At 39.9% G+C, this 19,806-nt stretch overlaps 1 protein-coding gene across 3 annotated transcripts in view; it reads right to left on the bottom strand.

Annotated features, from left to right (window-relative positions):
* The window catches only part of RBM26 (RNA binding motif protein 26), a 47,109-nt gene extending 29,368 nt beyond the window's left edge, over positions 1–17,741 (bottom strand). For all 3 annotated transcript variants that reach the window (XM_064712966.1, XM_064712985.1, XM_064712976.1), the window contains exons 1-6: positions 17,257–17,741; positions 6,435–6,553; positions 5,611–5,747; positions 4,559–4,647; positions 3,783–3,994; positions 1,668–1,928 (exon numbers count right to left, since the gene is read on the bottom strand). In XM_064712966.1, the coding sequence (XP_064569036.1) occupies positions 1,668–1,928; positions 3,783–3,994; positions 4,559–4,647; positions 5,611–5,747; positions 6,435–6,553; positions 17,257–17,327 (889 nt within the window). In that variant the 5' untranslated portion in view covers positions 17,328–17,741. The remainder of the gene's footprint in view (positions 1–1,667; positions 1,929–3,782; positions 3,995–4,558; positions 4,648–5,610; positions 5,748–6,434; positions 6,554–17,256) is intronic.
* Between the last annotated feature and the right edge of the window lie 2,065 nt (positions 17,742–19,806).

Here is a 19,806-nt window from a genome sequence, read left to right as displayed (position 1 = left end):
AAATTTGTTATTTACAAATAACATATGCATTTGTAAATATTAAATATATATAAATAAAAATGAATACACATTCACTTTTTTTTTACATACAAGTCAAACACAGAAGGAGGTCAGAGGAGGGCCACAAAAACTACCAAAAGCCTGAAGCACCTCTCTTACGAGGAAGGGCTGAGTGAGAATTGGAGCTGTTCAAAGTGGAGAAAAGGTGGCTCAGAGCAGTGAATTTAAGTACTCACTGCAGCCTTTATACTTCAAACTTTCTGGTGGGACATGAAGTGATAGGACCAGGGGTGACAGTTTTAAACTAAAAAATGGTAGATTCAAATATAAGAAAAAGAAATTATTATAATGAGGGTGGCTAAACAGTGGAAGAGGTTGCCCAGAAAAGTGCAGAAAAGTGGTGGATGCCCCATCCCTGGAAACATTCAAGGTCATAATGGAGTGGGCTCTGAACAACAAGATCCCGTTGAAGATAACCTTGCCTACTGTAGGGATGCCAGACTAGATGACTTTAAATGGCCTTTCTAGCCCAGATTCCTCTATTATTATCTGTTTGGTAACAGTGTCCACAGAAACAACACCAAAATACCAATCAGTGCAATACAGGGAAAAGGCTGAAACACCTTCTGGTAAATAGGAATAAAGATGAGTGCTCACTTCCTCAAAACATGATGTGGGGAAGCAGTATGTATTACCTCATCTTCAAGAAGAGTTATAGAGCACATTAAATTGAAATGTTGAACAAAACCAGAATTTCAGCAGAGGGTAAAGTTGAAAATTTGAAAGTGCAGATAGGAAGAACAGTATGATGGAAACACGTAGCCACTGAAGAGAGAAAACTTCAAAACAAAATGACACATTGACAATTCCACTTGCTCCATATTGCTGTGATGTACACTGGCAAAGCTATTTGTCAGTACAACTCTGCCAACATTTGAAAGCTCAGTTTCCCATTTTTTTTTTACTTAAAAAAAATTCTAATCAGAGTTCTGAATGTAAACTGTTCTAGAACTTAAACTCCTCATTGTGGTACACAATAAAACAACAACAAAATCCATCAGAAGGAACTTTACAGGAAGATTTCAACTCTCCTGAGTTCACAGGTTGACGGGTTGAGTTCAGTTAAGGCACCGCCAGCTGCAGCAGCCTCTTGGGTGTATTTTGGCACAAGACATTTAAAATGAAAGCTTAAGACAGAGATAAGTAAAAACCTAGCCAGTTTTAAGAAACACCTACACAGAAAGAAATGAGCCTGGGAAGTTTCAGCTCTAGACCTTTCTAGTTAAAAACTGTCTGTTAGTTAGGATAGAATGAAATAGTATGAGACCAGTAAGGTGCCAACCATTGTCAAAACCAGCACACACAGTATTTGGTTGGAACACGACCCAAGACAGAAAACCTGGGTAAAAATGGATTTTTTAATATACTCTTTCTAATTTATACAAAATAGTGTTAGCAAGTAAAAAAATAGACAAACACTAAAAGAGCAAGCTGTCTGAAGTCAGTAAGAAGAGGTAACATGGTAAAATTTGCAATCAAGAAGTGTGCAATAGAAAAACCCAACTACACCAGAGAAGATCAGAAAAAGAAGGTGAATTATCTCAATCTTTTCATAAAGGGGACAATCATGGCTGCAGGAAGCAATTAAAAAATTAAAATGCACTTACCATCATAATCTCTACAGCGTTTCTTTGGCAGCGGAGGTCTTCCATAGGAGTTGTGGTCCAGCTGCTCTTCATGGAACTCCGACCAACTTTCAGTAGTGTTATTTCCATGATGAGCAGGAGCAATAACAGTAATAGTACTGCTCAGTGTAGGGACAGGGTAGTGGCCAGATGAAATATTTGTCACAGAAGAAACTGGAGTATAATTGTTCTCTAATGGATCTGTTCTATCCATGTCATATTTTGGCTTTCCTAAATCCCTTTCTGTAACAAAAAAATAAAAATAAAAATTATACTCAATAATTCCACCTTTTCACCAGAAGCAGCCACTACTCTCTAAGTATCTTTACTCCACATCAACTCAATACATATACACAAGAATTGAAATGTTTTACAGGTTGCCCAAAGTGCCTGTTGAATCTCCACTCTTGGAGTTATTTATAACCCAGTTGGTCCTAAGCAATCTGCTCCAGTTTATTTGTTTTGATAAAGGGTGTTAGACTACACCACCTTCAGAGGTCTCCACTAACCTCAGCTATTCCATGATTCTACATTCCAAAGGTTTAATGAGAAAAATAATAATCTCTGAAGTACATAGCCAGTCCTTGGGCAATATTAATAACAGATATATCAACAGTAGAGCAGATATCCTATTTAACTTCAGGCAGAGTACATCTTCTTTAGTGACGCATGTAAGAACTTCAGATGTAAAATTTTTTTGAATAAAGGGAAGCAATGGCAAGAAAAGGGCAACCATAGCTTGAAAATACTATAAAAGTTACAAATCTTTAATGGTTCAAGGCAATGTTATTGTTGTGTCTTCATTTTGTTGATCTTCATTTTCTGTTGCACTCAAATGCATGTATTTATTGCATGCAAAGCTTTCCCTTAATAGTGAAATAACAATGCTTGACAGGTGTGGAACATTCCTGGGCAGATACAGCAAGTAAAATGACCTTTCATTCTGAATACATACAAACTATTATCTTCATTTTCTAGTATTACCACCAAATAAAAAGTAAGTATCCCATTTAAGACAGACTAATTATGTCATGACATAAGTTAATAGACTTAAATAACTAGACATTAAAGGAACATTATGAAATGTCTTAAAGATGGCTCATCAGTGTGGGTAAAACAGGCTTTTCTTCATGTTCTAAGAAACAAAGCTTTCACTATAAAATATTGTCCATAAGTACTGTCATTTTTTGTGTAAATAATCTTTAAATTAAGATTTAATCATGTTGTCATCTTTTAGTTAAACTGCTGCATGTCATTTAATTTTCTCGTTAATAAGTTGTCTGGAAAATATCTGCTCTCATATTTTCCAGAAATCTGCATTTCTAGTTTTAAGGCCGAGTTACCAAGGTCTGTTTTACAGAAAAAAAAAATAAATAACACCAAGGAGAGTTCTACCACAGCTTTTTACCCGTACATTGTCAAAGACAGGACAAAGATATAAAATTACTTTCACTTTTCAATTACTTTGGTCTTTTCCAATTTACCATTCAAAACTATTGAGGGAAAAACCACTCTTTTCAGCTGAAAAAGTAGTCCCCTTTTCAAAGAAGTTTAATTCTACAAACTACTGTACTGAAGTCTTAAGTCCTATGGATATGTGCACAAATGCAAGTATTTATTGTAACGATTTCAGCCCTTCACCTATGACAATAAAGAAGGGACAAGACCAAAAGAACTGAGCTGTACTGTTCTGTTTGACAAGTCATTTACTGCCGAACAGGCAATTTCTCTGCCAGTTCCATCGTTATAAAGCAGTAATAATTTTTCTATCTCCCTAAACCAGATTCTGAGTTTCCTAAAACTTAATGAAATGGAAATAACTTGTATTTTTCTGCCTCTCGTGCAACAATGCTTAAAAGTGGCCAGCACAGCCACCTCAATACAAAGATATTAAAGAAGAGCAGAGGGTAAGGGAGGAAAACAAGCACTGAGAACACAATCACAAAAGCCTCATTTCCACAGAAAACAAAGCTAAATCTGAATAAAGGAACAAGAACAACAGAGGAAATTCTAGTACATTTTGAATACAGTTTTCAAGTTTAGTTTCTAAATTTTGTAGAAAACATTCACCGTATTTTAGAGACCAACTGTTGGTACCTCTGCTTCGCGTTCTGCTCCGGCTTCTGCTCCGGTCCCGATCACGGTCCCGCAACCTCTCTTTGCTCCAACTCCTACTTCGGCTCCTGCTGTAGCTGCGACTCCTCCCTCTCCGTCTGTTGTATCGATCCCTGTAGGAATCTCTTCTGGGAGGATTTCGGTCATAATCCCTCTTCCGAGAACGTTCCTCTTTTTTCCTTTCATCACGGCTTCTAAACATGAAATATCAGAGGGTAATTACAAGAGTTATGAAGCCATAATTTCAAATCTTAACCACTTAAAAACTACAAGAAATGTCAATGGAAAACTAGACAAGAGCTACAAAGTGTATGGAACTTGTGGCTATTCCTTTCTTCTCAGAAGGATTTTAAAATTAATTTTGCTTATTTGTTTTATTTTTACCATACCTAAGATTTTAAAACATATAAAAATTTCTGTTTCTGCCCAGTACTGCATATTCCCCAAGTTGGAAACACCAAGACTTATTGAAGGGAATGCTTCTAAATCAAAATTCAACTCAATATCAAGCAGAATAAATACTGCAATATAAACCACAAATCTAACACCAGAATTACTCCTAAAACCCCAAGGATAATAGCTGTGCACAACTCGAGACACAGGTTACAGTGACAGACACTTGCCACTTAACTCCATATGTGTAAAAGCAATAGAAGCCTTCTTTTCAGGCTTATTAGATGATAATACAGAAACAAAGTATTTAATTCAGTAAAGATCTGATTACTGATATAATGCAAGGGGTTAAACAAAATTTTTACCTGGTGTCTCTGTAGCGAGAACTTGACTGAGGAGGGCTGTGATTTAACCTTCTGGAGAACTTTTTCTCTCGCTCTTCCTCTTTAGCGATCTGCATTCAAAGCATATATATTAGATCAAAATATGAGTACACTAAAATGCAAACTTCTGCATAACCAAATAAAAATCAAGACCTCTGAACACAGAGCAATCAGCAGTACCACTGAAATTAAATATTTTACTACCTAACATAACAAGAGAATCTTCATAACATGCTTATTTCTATTTCTAGGAATATCCAAATCTCTGTTAGAGATAATATAAAATAATCTTTATAGTGCTGCACTGAAAATACAGCTGCTTTTACTGCAGGTAGACAAAAAACCATATTAAGCTTTGGGAAGATTTGAGAAAGCATGGATATTCAACAACCAGCACCAAAGTCTTTCTTTCATCAGCAGCTTATCTAGTTCAGTTCACACTTAAAACACTTTCACAGAGGCAAACTTGGGTTGCTATTGAAAATCAAAAACTTACTCTTCTGGCTCAATGAACAACATAAACACATGTGACAAAAGGATATTATCTGCATCCAGCAGCTGAAGGAATGAGAATTGCAATTTAGAATGGCAGCCTGAATTTATGGAGGCTTAAAGTCCTCCTTAAATTTATGGAGGCTGAATTTATGGAGAATTAAAGTGCAGCACAATTACAACAGCAATTTTGACCAGAGAACTAATGCAGGTTATACTGCAGCTCCTACACCACCAAATAATCTCATTTACCTTTGCCTCAGCAAAACCACGTTGGTTTACATTTGAAACACCCACTTGTGTTAGAAAAATTGTGCAGCAGTGCTCAATGAACCAAGAACAAATCTTCTGACTTATTTGAATGCTGTCATGTAATTATTAATAATATGATTAATAAGCATAAATTATTACTGATATGAACTATAATAAATTGCTAATAACTATAATAAATTACTAATAAAAACTATGAAATTGAACACATAAGCAAATTACATGAATGAGGAAAAAGATGTACATGTAAAATAATGAAAATCATTACCCACCTCCTCCTTTTTTGCCTCCTTTTCTTGGTGCTGAAAAAATTCTACTTTCAGGCTTCCTGATGATGGCTGTTCTGGTGGAGGTAGGTAGCTTTTTGTATTCACAGCATCAAACAGTTTTTCCACAAATATCTGAGTTTCTAAAAGTAAGGAGTGTGCAAATATCCATTATAGAAAACCATGGTTAACATTTACTTTAAAAAATAATAAATAAATAAACCCAAAAAACCCAGACAAGCAACCAAAACCTACATTCAGCAAAAAAAACCAAAGAGTATTTTCTTTAAATATTGTGTCCCTAAGTTATATTTAAAAGGACATTTACAGAATCAAAAAACATGTCAATAATGAAGTATCTTTCACATAAGTTTTCAATTCTTCTAATGTCTCTCAATAAAGCACCTGGAAAAATATTTCTGGCATATATATATAGAGAGAGAGAGGTTCAGTAGTTGCCCAGGAAGTTGTGGATGCCCCAGGCTGGAAGTATTCAAGACCAGGTGAGACCGTGCCCTGATAAACCTGGTGTAGTGTGAGATGTCCCTGCCCAGGACAGGGGGCTGGAACTACAGGATCTTTATGGTCCCTTTCAATCCAAACCATTCTATGATTCTGGGCCTCTGTGAGTACTAACAAAACATAAACCTAATATATGCATGCTAACCTATACACCTGGGCTTTTTAAAATTACTTTATGAAAACTGAATTACATTCTACAAAGTAACAAAGTCAATAATGAGATCAAAGCCCAACTCTGTGGTAAACGATTGCTTGAATAAATTGAACAAGACAGAATTTTCACTCAACTGTTATGACAAAGCCCATACCTTTCTGAAGAAATACATCCAGCTGATCAACACACAATGCCTTCAGTTCCTTTTCACTTTTGTCCTTCTTTACCAAAGCCAGAACATATTTAGCTAGGGCAGATGGATCAGCATCACATCTGCAAATAATTAGTTAGAAAAAAAAAGCAAATTAATTACAGAAATTAGTGTCTGAAATTGGTATGACCAATACATACATAGGGCAAAATAATTTCCTACCAAAGCAATTGGAAAACACTCAGGTGTATTTTTCAAAACAGAGTCCAGATAGATAACAGTTCTAAGTATCACTTTTCCTTTCAAGAGAACAATTGCCTAGAATATTTCCTAACAATACTGCACAGAGAACATCAGAGCTAACTAGAACAAACTGTTTCATAAGAAACAGCTTCAACTGCCTAACTGTTTCGCATTAAAAACAAAGACAATGAATACTTCCCTAACTTCCCAAAGATGGGGTCAATAATTCTGAATGCAACACTGAGTAACTGTTATCTGGGAAAAGTCAGTCTATCCAATTACAAATTAATACAGTGATACAGTAGAAGTGATCTATGTTACAAAAAAAAAAAAGTCAGACCCCTGAGTATTCTATTAAATACACTTTTGAACGTTCTTATTACTACTTATATATGAACACCATGAAAACTGAAACTGATTTTTTCAGTTTCAAAAGCCTAAATTCATATATTGTAACAGACACTTCTATAAGAGGTTCACTGAAAACGGAGAGAAATTTAGGATCATTATCCATTTGGCATCTGAATTCAGAATTCAACCTACAATACAGAGCACCTTGACGCAGAAGTTGATGTCTTATGCACATCTACAAAGAACTTGAATGAAGAAAGCCATGTATCTACATTCAGTAGAACATTATTTAATATAAATGGCAGATTTTTACAATGTTTCACAAACAGCAATCTACAATGAACTTTGTGGCGGTGGTATAAAGCCTGCCAAAGCAAGTGAGACTACTGCACAAAACCATTCATGTTTCAAAAGGAGTAATTAATGAAATAGTGAGACATTGGTCTTAAACAACTTAACCTCCTTATTCAGCATATACCAAAGAAGACTTCAGGCCCCACAAAACAATGCAAGATTGAATGGATCATGTGATACAGACAACTTATTTGGGTGGTCCTCAAAGTTTGTACTAATGTTTTAAAGAATAAGAAAAAAAACTGCACTGATGCATCCTGACTGTACATGCTTTCTAGCAAAAATAACCAATAAGAAAAATTAATCTATGGTCAGGGAGTTGCACTGAATATGAACATTACACAAATACTGCTCTAGCATAGAGGTCCATCAGTCATCTAAAGGAATAAGAAGTTTGAAATCCCTTCCACAATGAGTAAGATATATATATTGGAGCTTAATTATCAATCTAAATGTTGATCATTGAAATGACATTATTTTGAACACTGGGCAAAAGAACCCAAATCCCTAAGCAAACATATCACACAACCTAATTTCTCTCACTAGAGAAACTTATCTCCTGCACAGCAAGCAACATCCCCCACTCAAACACATCTGCTAAGCAAAGGAAGCCAATCTGTCAGCATTACTTATGGACAGCCTGGGCCCAGCACAGAGAGCCCTGAAGTTAAAGGTCAGAGCTCCAAACATAACCCAGCATCCTTTAGAAAGGAGACAATACTAGAATTTCATGCTGAAAAAGCAACTTGGGCTGCTAGTGGATGTACCACTGTATTCCATGTTAGTCTGCATTATTTATAGATACAGGAAATGGGAGTTCATAATCATTGCAAAAGAACCCATGGACACTAAATGAACAAAATATATACTGCTAATCAAAAACCAGACTGCACACTGACTAGAAATTCTTCAGAAATTTTTCAAATCTAGTTTGCCCCATTCAGATCTGACAATTCTTTATTCAGAAGAAAATACAATCTGAGCACCAAGTCAATGCACAACTGGACACAACCTCCTCCTAGCAGGACTCTTAACACTGCAAGCACCTGAGCACATCAGCCAAGCAAATTATCTGAAAGCCCAGTGTCGAACAGTATCCATCACAGTCTGTAATGATGGTTCTCTCTAAGCCTTCAGCAGGCACTAAGACCAGCATTTCATAACCTCAATCCTTGAATTTGAAAAGTTATTAACTTGTATTACTGTTTCTTCACACAACTTCAATGGCGCTTCACATTTTCAATACTTTCCCAGTTTCAAGTTGAATTGTGCCATGGAAAATTGATGTGCTGTTGTCATCATGATAGGTGAGGAGGGGAGCAGACAATTTTCACATGATTATTCTCAGTTTTTCTTTTTTAATTTCAATTTCCATAAATTTGGTTCTCATTCAATAATATGAACAGTCAGCTGTTGTTCAAAATCCTCTCCAACTTACTTAAATGACACGTGCACTCAAAATTTAGTGGGGGAAAAAACCCAAGTCAGTCTAGAAGGTAAAAAAAATCTACTGCTCTGAACTACTACAATGCATTTTAATTCTCCAGCTCCTACAGCACGGACTATACAACAACCTCATATTCAGTTTAAAGCAATTCCCCTTTCATGAGCAGGATAAAAACCAGAAAATCTTCTCTGGAAAGCCACCTAGACCATAACAAAATACACAAAGCATAAATTATCTCCATAAAAACAAACCAAAAAACCCACAAAACCACACAAAACCAACAAACAAAACCCCAAAACCCAAACAAACAGATGATGTTTAAAAATAATGAACAGTTAACGCTTTCATCCTCCCTGCAATGCTGACTTTGGAAATCTTGGCAATCCTGCCCACCCCAGGACTTGAAATCATCCACCCAACTCCAAGATATGCTTACGAAAATATTCTCCATGAAAATGTACTTTTAATTTGCAAAACACAGGATCACTTTGTGCTATGAGCTCGTGCACATGTTTCAACATTTGTCACCCTGCACAGCCACATATCAACAAAACAAAACGATTGCACTGAATTCTACCATTATTATCATTCAGTGTGTACAGGGGAATTTCTACTACAATGAGAATTTACATGCTTTCAATTTTGGCAACTTAACAAGTACCATTTTTTTAAAATACTAACATGAAAATTATTTCAAATTGACACTAATTAAGCAATAATGAATACAGTGAGTTTTGTGGCAGAGTGAGCTAAAGATGCTTTAAACCAGCACCAGGATTTTCTGTGCTTTCTTTTAATTTCTTAAAATGAAACTGCAAATGATCTCTACACAGATAGAGGCTGACTTGAAACACAAGTCTCTTCTATATCTGTTCTTCAAAACTTTAAAAAAACCCCACAATTAATCTGTTTTCCCCACACTAATGCAAAGACTGTTTCTCTAGATACTATCTTAAATAAATCTGTCAAGTCTATAAGATGATCTCTTATGACTTTTCAAACTCTTGCAATGCCTTTTTTTAAGATTATGCTAAAATTAAATTGCTAGCAACCTCAAGTGGTGGAAGAGAGGACTAATTGGTCTCACAGAGTAAAAAAAAAAAAATTAAATTTACAAAACTGTGAATAAAGGAAGTCTGCCTGAAAATTTCTTTACAGCTATCCAGAGTTCTAGACATAATCTTTAATAATTTTGTTTGGGGGAACTTTTTTTAAAAGTAATTCCTTTCCATTTTTTCACTCAAACCTAATTCTGAAATGTTCTGTATAAATTCTCCATCCACTGGTTTAGTCAAAATCCGCTGGTTTGGATTATGGGGCCTTGAGTTTTTCTGATAAACAAGATCTTATGTTCTCTCGTTTAACAGTATTTTCTTAGAGAATAGCAGCCTTTGTGTGTGAATAATACGCAATATGCCTGCTCTGTCTCTGTTGTGCATACATGGATTTTTCACTGATTTTCAGCTAGCTTTGTCAGTTTTTCTAAACCTCTTTGTCTTGCATTTTATGCTCTTATAATCGACTTTGTTTTGTTAACAAGTAATGTGAGAATAAAGAAAACAGTAAAGGCATCCATGCTGATGGCAGCAAATATACAGCGTAGCACAAGGATTTGTCATACAATATATGTATCATGCTATATTCTTGCAGATTGAAAGATAACAGAGAAAGATCCTTAACTGGTATCTCAGAAAAATGAGAACACCACTAACACATTTTGAGTACTCTAAGTTGCTCTAAAAATGAACAAAAAGTTTGTAATTTGATTCTACTGCTCATTGAATGATATACATTTTCAGTCATCAAATACTGGTTTGAATTTAATAAACTTGAATATAGTGTGGTACATCAGTCCTCACCATAAACACAATTTGTGCATTACAAGTGTGACAGAACTTTATACATAATTTCATTCTTATGACAACACATGGCTACTAGAAAAATGGCCACATTCATTGAAGCGTGCAGAGAAACATTTCTCAACTCTGATTTCCCTATCTTCATCCCCTAAACATACTGCAGCCATGCGCTGCAAGCACTAATACACATCTGTAATCACAAATTTCTCCTCCTGTTTTCACTTGTGTTTTCTTTAACAAACAAACAAGCACCAGCTGGCACAAGCAATCCGAATTCATTTCCACTGCAGCAAGTACATCCCAGTGTGTGTTACCATTAAACACCATAGCATGTTTTGTTACACCCAAATTCTCAATATATATCATATACTCAGAAATATACATGTATCATTTTTCCTAGCAATGTTAAATGTTTTTACCTCTAGTAATACCTTTTTTGCAGTCTGTGCTCTCTAAGTCAGAAAATACACAGTGCTAATCCTCTCTCTTAAACAAGGGTGACTGCTCATGTAATCCTGCTTTAATAAACACAGTACTGAATATGCAGGCATAGATGGAAGAATTCTCTTGTGAGATCTCTACATGTTCTTCAGAGAACTATACGGATACCTCCAATTGCTATGCAACAGATAGAAGCTTCAAAAAGGAAAGCAATTTCCAATCAAATATTCTGCTCAATCACAGAAGGAACAGTTCAATAAAGCTCACAGGAAAGTTCAAAAACTCATGTTTCTGACCTCATGTTGTTTTGTGGTCATTATTTGAAATTACTATTTCAAATGAAGATAAACCAGAAAAAATTAAACTGTCAGGGTAAATTTAAGTCCTATTTTTTTTGTTGCAAATAATATTTGAAAAAGGAAAAGTAATTTGGCTGAGTGACCTCTCAGTACAGTATTTACTTCTTATTTGAATACTTTGCAATTCATTAAACACTTTTTAACTGGTTTCCAATACTCACATTTTTTTAAATATAAAATATGCTCTGAGAACCCACTGTGACTTTTTAATCACCAGGCAACTACAGACTTTAGCATTAAGTGAGAAATGGAGCATATGAGGAACAGACATAAAAGGTGTTAGCAACAACATGTTAATAGTGTAGCTGTACGTTCAAAAGCCCTTATTAACACATACCTTACACGCTGTATGCACACACTACTGTTTTAAGATGTAAAGGAACTACAAAAGGGGATTTTTTCTTCAGTTTTAAAATTAAATGTACAAACCAAAAAGATGCTGCAAATCCTGAAACTAGTTCCCTGACAAATTTAAACTAGCACAACACAGTGAAACCTCAGAAGAACGTCTGTAGTACTCCAGGCAACAAATGGTGCTGCTGTAGAGGAAATGACATGTAGGTGCATGCTATTTGCCATGCTCTGATCCTGTGTTAATAACCTAAATTTCAGAGTCTAGTTTTGTTGCCTGAAGACCAACTGCTAAAATACTGCTCAGTTCTTGACACTAACCAAGGTGGACATGGCTGTGTTTGAAGGCAGAGAGAAATGCTTTCCACTTGCAGGGCCGAGTGGGTGCAGAAAGGTGTACATGGCCTACTGGGCAATGCAGCCAGCTTAATTCAGGCAGTTGTGCTACTCTGTTGTTACTAAAAAAAAAATCTATAAAGAGCTATGGTGTAAAGTAATACGGTGCAAACTTACTTCAGTAAGTAAAATGAATGACAAACTCATTCAGCAAGATCCAACTTTTATCCTGAGACACTATTGTGGCTGAGGAGGACTACTCGTATGATCCTCACTTTAATTACCTCTCTAAGAGTACTTAAAGCAATAGAAACACATCGAGGAACGCTGCAGCCTCCAGAGCTGCTGTTCAAGCTAATGATGCCATTAAATCAGTTTGAAATTATTCTGATACCCAGATCTGACATGCTCATACAGCTGCAAGCAGTAATTGGCAACCTAGAATACCACCCCTAGATTCAAGACAGCTCTCATGAGGCAGAACAGCTGTCAGCTTGCTGGCTCTCCAACACCCATTCAGTGCAGAAAGCAAAACTCATCAGTGTCTCTGTGACTCGCAATGCAGTCAAAGGGGCTACACTTTGCTGCTGATATTCACTGCAAGAACAAAAAAGGTTTCCTGTAACAGGAGTAATTTTCTCCTTTTTATTTTCTGCTTTCAACTATACCTAATAGTGCCAATCTTTTAATACTAATATAATATTTTTACTCAGAAGCTCAGCAGTATCAGCACTCTAAGCTAGGTACCTTGATTTCTCAAACACAGTAGCTCTCTGTGAGTCAGGTGAAAAAACTATCAGGTTTCATAGCAGATGTAGAAAAATAACTAGTGTTAAAAACTACATACCACTGATGTGCATTTGTGCTTTATTTGTCTTAGTTACAAATAGCTTCACATGAGGTGTTAACAAAATGAGTGAAATGAAGAGAAATGCTTATTGCCTCTGAACTTCTTAGGAAGTTTCATGGAAAATCAGAGAAATCTCATGGTGGCCCAATAAGTGTTATTGGTAGGATGATGTGCCACATGAAATAAATGACAAGGTTTTTCATTTAACTTATTTCTATGCTTCCAATGTCCTGGCTTATTAGCATAGTCCTTACAACACTGTTAAACTTTTTTTATTTGCTACCTTTTCTCAGTAACCTGTGAAGCCAAAAAAAAACGGGCTGAAAAACTTGACAAACAAATAATAGTGAGAGCATAACACCAGAGGACACAGATCACTGGCCAAAAAATATTCCAATGATAAATATACTCAAAATATTCTTTAAACAATTTTCATTTTATTCCATCTGATGAAAGTCATTACAACACCCCATTCACTTACAGAATTCACCAATGAAAAATATCTTTCCATTTAAATGAGGTATGCCTAAACAGTGTACAATGTTGTTGTAGGCATTTCATCTTTTTTTCAAGTTTGATTTAGGACAGGAACAAACCTTCACTAAAATGTAAATACAGTGAAGTGGAAAAAAATTAGATATGAGAGCCTTAATCAAATTGAAAGTAAAATTCAGCAGGCCACAAATATTTCAATTTAATTTATTTTACACAAAGTAATTAAAACCAAGGAAACTTTCCAGTGTAGAGAATTAGGGCAAGGGGGAGAATATTACAATGTCTTAAAAGCAAAATTGTGAGTGTAGCATTAGTAGAAAAAGCTATTTTATTTCACAAGTAGATATTCAAACAAATTCAAGAAAAAAATTAAAGAAATCCCTACTTGGAACTTTGCCAAGACAGATCCTAATATTCCAGCAAGGACTATATACAGTTTATAGAGTATCTGGAACGGACTTGCAGGAAAGAAACTCATCACAATTGACAGGCTCAGTGAGTGCCTTGTTAGTACAGAAATCACAAGTGACAGGCAGACGGTTATATTCCAAGTTTAACATTTTCCAACACTTGATAGAAACCATGCCACAAACAAGAAAGTGTGTAACACCAGAAACTTAGCTCATTGCTGTCTGCAAGCAACGAGGATGACTGGTAACAAATGCCTTCTTTACAGAGCTGACTGGAGTTGAATATACAAGATAATTCTAGTCAAACACACAGTAGCCACAGCACAAAAAGCCTCTTGCCAGTTTATTTCTACTGGTAGTACATTTACATGGCTGTATCTGCAATGATTCTGTGCATATATTTAGCAATTCTGCACGGAGAGTTACTTCCAAAATGACAAAAGCAGTCTTTTCTTGAAGAGGTGTAGAAAGCTCCTACAGACCTATTAGCCCTAAACCGAGCTGGACTTGCAAAGGCTTCAGCATGGAAGCACTCGCAATTTCTGCCTCACTGCAACAAGACAAAACTCACATAAGGCCTTTTTGTATGGATGATCACCAAGGCTTTGCCAAAGGCATTAGAGTAGTCCAAAACAAACAAACAAACCCAACAACCTACCACTAACAAAATTCCAAATCTTAAATCCTCCACCATCTCTCCCCTTCAAACATTCTTGTCTATGAACACTGTTTCCCAGAGACTCCACGTGAAAGCAGTCCAACAACCAAATCTTGTCCAGTCTATAGAATTACATAACGCACTTGTTTCTTTATATTAAGAAGTCAGCTTTTTTAGAACTGTTTAAAGATTAAATGAGACATTTTTTGTAGCTATTGCGATATTTTAATTCTGAAACATTATGTTTTAGAAGTACATGCATTTTGGCCTTTGGAACAAGTTATACATGCTGATTAAAAAAGGCTAGCTCTTTGGAAAAGGCAACTTGGAAAGTGCAGCATGTTCTAACTATTCAGCTCTAGGTAACTAGCACACAAATATAGATCTAGACATGTTTGTATAAAATTTATTTATGGTTCTTCTTAAATGCACTTCTCCCCTTGAAAGGGCCGAGACACCACCTGGATAATGACCTAATACAGTGGTGTCCTTCTTAGTGCAGTCAGGAGGTTCAGCCATGTATCTTGCAGCTGAAGGTTTCTGAAAGAGCCACTACACAACATTTGGCACTTTTGTTTCATTAACAGGAAAAGACAAACCAAAAAGCATTTCTGGGCTACAGCAACACCTTCTGAGGATCAGCAGTTAGCACCTCACCGCACTAGTAGTGCAACAGTTACTTCTTTAGAGGTAACGCTGAAATTTTCATGCAGCCAGAAGCCACGGCTGCAGTCACACACTTCAGACAGGTGACACCAAAAGCACCTCCAGGAGTACCTGAGTGCCAGGAAAGGGCAATACATCTCGGCCAATTCTAATATCTGTTCAACAGTGCACTTGCACAGGACACGGCAGAAAACTGAATGAATGACAGTCACTGCTGCTGTGTTTTCTCCCAAAGCTAAAAATGCAGAGAACTCATCATCCTCCAGACCAGCATCTCCCTAGCTCTCCACTGTTTTCCAAAACGACAACCACATTTGATCTGCTCACACACCACATTTAACCTAACAGATACATGCTGGTCATCTAAGTGGGAGAAAGCAGAAAATTGCACAGATCATGAAAGCTGAAAATCTCAATTTTACCCTTGTAACTGGTGGCTATTGCTAACAGAGCTCATGGTTTAATATTCAAACAAAGAAACATGGACCAACCTGCGTCTGTTCTAAGCCTCTTAACCAGCACATTCTAAAATACTGGCATCAAACTGCTGATTGCCCTTAACAAAATATTCATACAAGAAAGTACCCAGAAACTAATAGTGAGCATTATGCAGCAGAGGACTAGGGAAGTCTGTTACCCCAGAAGACAACATATTGCATTATACCAACTCAAGATAAAAAGTAATTCACCTTCCCCAAACTACAGCTTTACAAGATGATGCCTTTTTTACCCCCCTCCAAAATAAAAATCTTAAACGTCAAACTTTTTATAACAAAGACACTCAGTGTAATTTGTTGCAAGCCTAATTCAAAGACCACTGAAAGTAAACTCAGTTCATCTATTTCAGTGTGGTCTTGATTAGACCCTATGGAACGAAAGAGAACCACTACCTCCTCCCCACCACCTCAAAAAAAAGCCACAAACAAAAGAACAACCCAGGTGAAGTTCTCCTAAAAATGTCTCAGCATCTTACAACTTTTTCAAGTTATTACAGCATAAGCCCTACAAAGTGTATCTGTACATACAAATAACAAATGGCTATGGAAGCAATAAAGAAAATTTTGCTTCCCCATCTGAGCTCATCAAGAGTAAAAGCTACAGTGGGCAAACACCTCAGCACAAAAGCTAACACCAGACTGAATTCAGGAGTTCTACTTCATTTAACTCAAATCAAACTCCAGCAAATTTAATTCAGACATGTTAAAATAGTGGTCCAGAATGACCACTGGACCAAAAGTGGTCCAGAATGACAAAAAAAAGCACATGCTTTCATCTGTAGACACCATACTTCCAGAAGATACACCTTTAAAACTAAGTTCATGCTTCAGTTCCACTAAAATACCACTGAGAGAAGGAAGATGTATTTACAGAAGAGCCCCACTTACTCACACGAATGTTATCCTTAGAGGGCACGCACGTATTCACAAACAAGCAAATTATTCTCTGGGGCTCCTACTCCCAAGTCCTCTACTGATGCAAGTTTTATTTGGGGGAAGGGAAACCAGAGAGCGTCAAATACAGCAACTAACCAAGAATGATGTGCAATGAGCCTGCAGGGACGATCCCAGGACCCCACTGGACGTCCCAGCGGCACCTGAGCCCTCTGGGAGCAGGTCCCGCACAGGGCGGCGGGCCGTGCCCGTCCCCGCTCATCGCCGGGGCCGAGCGCGGGGCACGCCGAGCTGCACACGCACACGCGGCTCCCGCTCTCCCCGGGCTACAAAGGGAGGAGAACGCGGTCGCTAGGGGGGGAAGCTGCATCCTCAGGAGGGAGATGGTCCTACCTCCCGGCCGAGGACGGCGACGGGAGAGCGGGAGAGCGCAAGAACGACGCGGCCCCTCACACACGGCGGCGGGGAAGAAGGGTGCTGAGAGGGCATCTCCCGGGGTGCCCTCCCGGGACTCGCCGGCACCGCGCTTCCCGCCCCTGCGGATCCCCATCTTCTACAAGGGGAAGGTTTATTTCGAGGGGGCGAGAGGGCGAAGAAGGGTCGCGGTTACTCACATGGGCTCCAAGGTTTTGCTGAGCCAGGATTTCAGCGCCTCGAAGTTTTCTATGATCATTTTAACCACCATTCAGAGCGGCCCGGGCCCCCCGCCTCCCCGCCAGCAGCAACAGCAGCAGCAGCAGCCCCGGCGGCGGGGTCCGCGCCGGCCGGCCGGCACCCCGGCTCCCGCCGCGCCTCCCCGCACTCTCCGCCGCCTCCCGGTTGGGCAGAAGCCGCCCGGCAGGGGCCGGAGGCCCAGCGACACGGAGGGGGCGGAACCAGCCGAGCAGCGGCTGCTTTCCGCGGGCCCCGCTCTCGCCGCTCCTCTGCCGGGGAGCGAGTCCCGGAAGCAGCGCGGGTCCCCCCCGCCGGAGGGCGGCGCGGCCGAGTGTGGCGGCGGAGCGGGACGGGCGGTGCGCAGCGGGACGGGACGGGCGGCCCCCCCCGCCGCCCTGAGCCGCAGCGCCCGACACAGCGAGCGCCCGAGCGAGCGGGTAAGATGGCGGCGCCCCGCTGTCGCGAGAGCCCAGAGTCTCGCGAGGCCGGGCGGCGCGCGGGGGCTGCCGGGAGGCGGGGCCGGGCGGGGAGGCCGCGCTGCGGGGGCGCGTGGGGGGTTCTGAGGGGCCGGGGTCTCTTCAGAACCCACGGCGTGAGGGTGCCTTGGCTGGGCGGAACAGTGCTCCAGGGACAAAGGAAATACCATGGTGTATTCCCGACTGGTGTTTGAAACGCGCATGTACTTGTTTTGTTTCTTGGAAACACTGATGGCCTTACCTAATATGATCACAGAACGGGTGAGACTGGAAGGGACCACATTGGGTCATCTGGGCCAGCCTCCCTGCGCTGGCAGGGCCATCCTAGAGCACATTGAACAGGGTTGGTTCCAGATCGTTCTGGAATAACTCCTTTGAGGAACACAACCTCTCTGGACAATCTGTTCTTGTGTAGGGTCACCTGCACAGTCAAGAAGTTCTTCCTCAGATTCAGGTGGAACTTCCGTGCAGCAGTTTTTGAACATTGCCTCTTGTGCTATTGCCCAGCACCACAGAACAGAGCCTGGCTCCATGCTCTTGGCACCCTCCCTTCAGATAATTATTGGTGAGATCCCCTCTCAGTTGTTTCTTCTTGAGGTTGAACAGGCCCAGCTCCTTCAGCCTTTCCTTGGAAGAGAAATGCCCCAGCTCCTTAATCCACAGCATCTGGATCTGCTCCAGGAGCTCCATGTCTGTCCTGTACTGGGGAGCCCAGAACTGGACACAGCGCTTCAGATTTGGCCTCACCAGGCCTGAGCAGAGGGGCAGAATCATCTCCCACAGCCTACTGGCAATGCTGTTCCTGATGCACCCCAGGATACCATTGGCCTTCCTGGCCACCAGGGCACACTGCTGGCTCATGGACAACTTGTAGTCCATCAGGAACCCCAGGTCTTCCTCAGCAGAGCCGCTTTCCAGCAGGTCACCCTCAATCTGTACTGGTGCTTGGGGTTAGTCCTTGTAATAAGCCACAAGGTGGACACAATTGCTGCTCTGGGGTGCAGAAGAGAGCAGCCCCCCTAATCTCCCGGGCAGCCAGAAGTTGCTGCAATAGGGAACCGCACCCTGGACAAGCAGGAAGGGAGGCACAGCCTGTACTCCTTCGGCTCCCCACATGCAAATTCCCATAAATGTTTGGAACTGACAGGAAAAGGAAAAACATCCAATTTTTTTTTACTTTTTTTTTAAAGAAGATGTAGGACCACAATAAAAGTGTTTGAAAACATGGGACAAAGTTCTGTGTCTTCCTGGCATGGGGGGGGTCCCTGCTCCTCAGGGTGCACCTGGCGAGAGCCCAGCCCCCGCTGCTGCTCAGACCACCATGGACAGCAGTGGTGGGAGAATGTAGGACGGCTCCCTGCACACCTTGCCCTCCAGTGTGGCACCTTCCCCTGGAAAGTTATGTATGTGCTGCTTTCTCTGGTACCTGGGATTAACTGAGCACTGAAAGAAAACATTCCCTCTTGATGCCCCTCAGTCAAATTGATCTGCACTTCCCCAAGATCTGCATCCCACCTGAGCGCCCGAGCTAGGCGTTCTGCACAGGCAGCGCACAAAGGCGAGTGTTTCACGGAAATCATTCACTCTGCCTTCTTGGGGTGACTCCTGAGCTGCCTGCCTGGTGTTCTCAGAGGGAGAGGAACTTCAGGTCATTCACTGTCACTGTCACCAAGACAGCTAAATGAGAGCTGGAGAAAGCTAAGGCTGCCTGCACACAATTATTTGTGACTTGATTGTCATCTTTGTAAGTTTGTGGAAGACTGGAGAGTGTGGCAAGCCAACCAAATAAGCTGCCAGCTTAGTAGGTACTTGGGTGAGGATTTCCCAATTACAAGATACACTTCAGTTTCCCTGCATAGTGGAGAATGAACAGCACATTCTGCCAGTAGACAGAAAATCACCAGAGCCTGAAATTTTCTGGAGACTGTTCTGTAAAAAAAGTCCTCGATTCACAGTCACCAACTTGCAGGTTAACTCCCCATGAACACGTATAAAGGGTCAATAACCTTAGGATTCTGATGGGTCTCTGAAGGG

The sequence above is a fragment of the Zonotrichia leucophrys genome, chromosome 1 (genome assembly GCF_028769735.1).
Source record: "Zonotrichia leucophrys gambelii isolate GWCS_2022_RI chromosome 1, RI_Zleu_2.0, whole genome shotgun sequence".
In the NCBI taxonomy this organism is placed as follows: domain Eukaryota; kingdom Metazoa; phylum Chordata; class Aves; order Passeriformes; family Passerellidae; genus Zonotrichia; species Zonotrichia leucophrys.
Note: the sequence above shows the minus strand (reverse complement) of the source record. Positions and strands in the feature narration are given on the sequence as shown.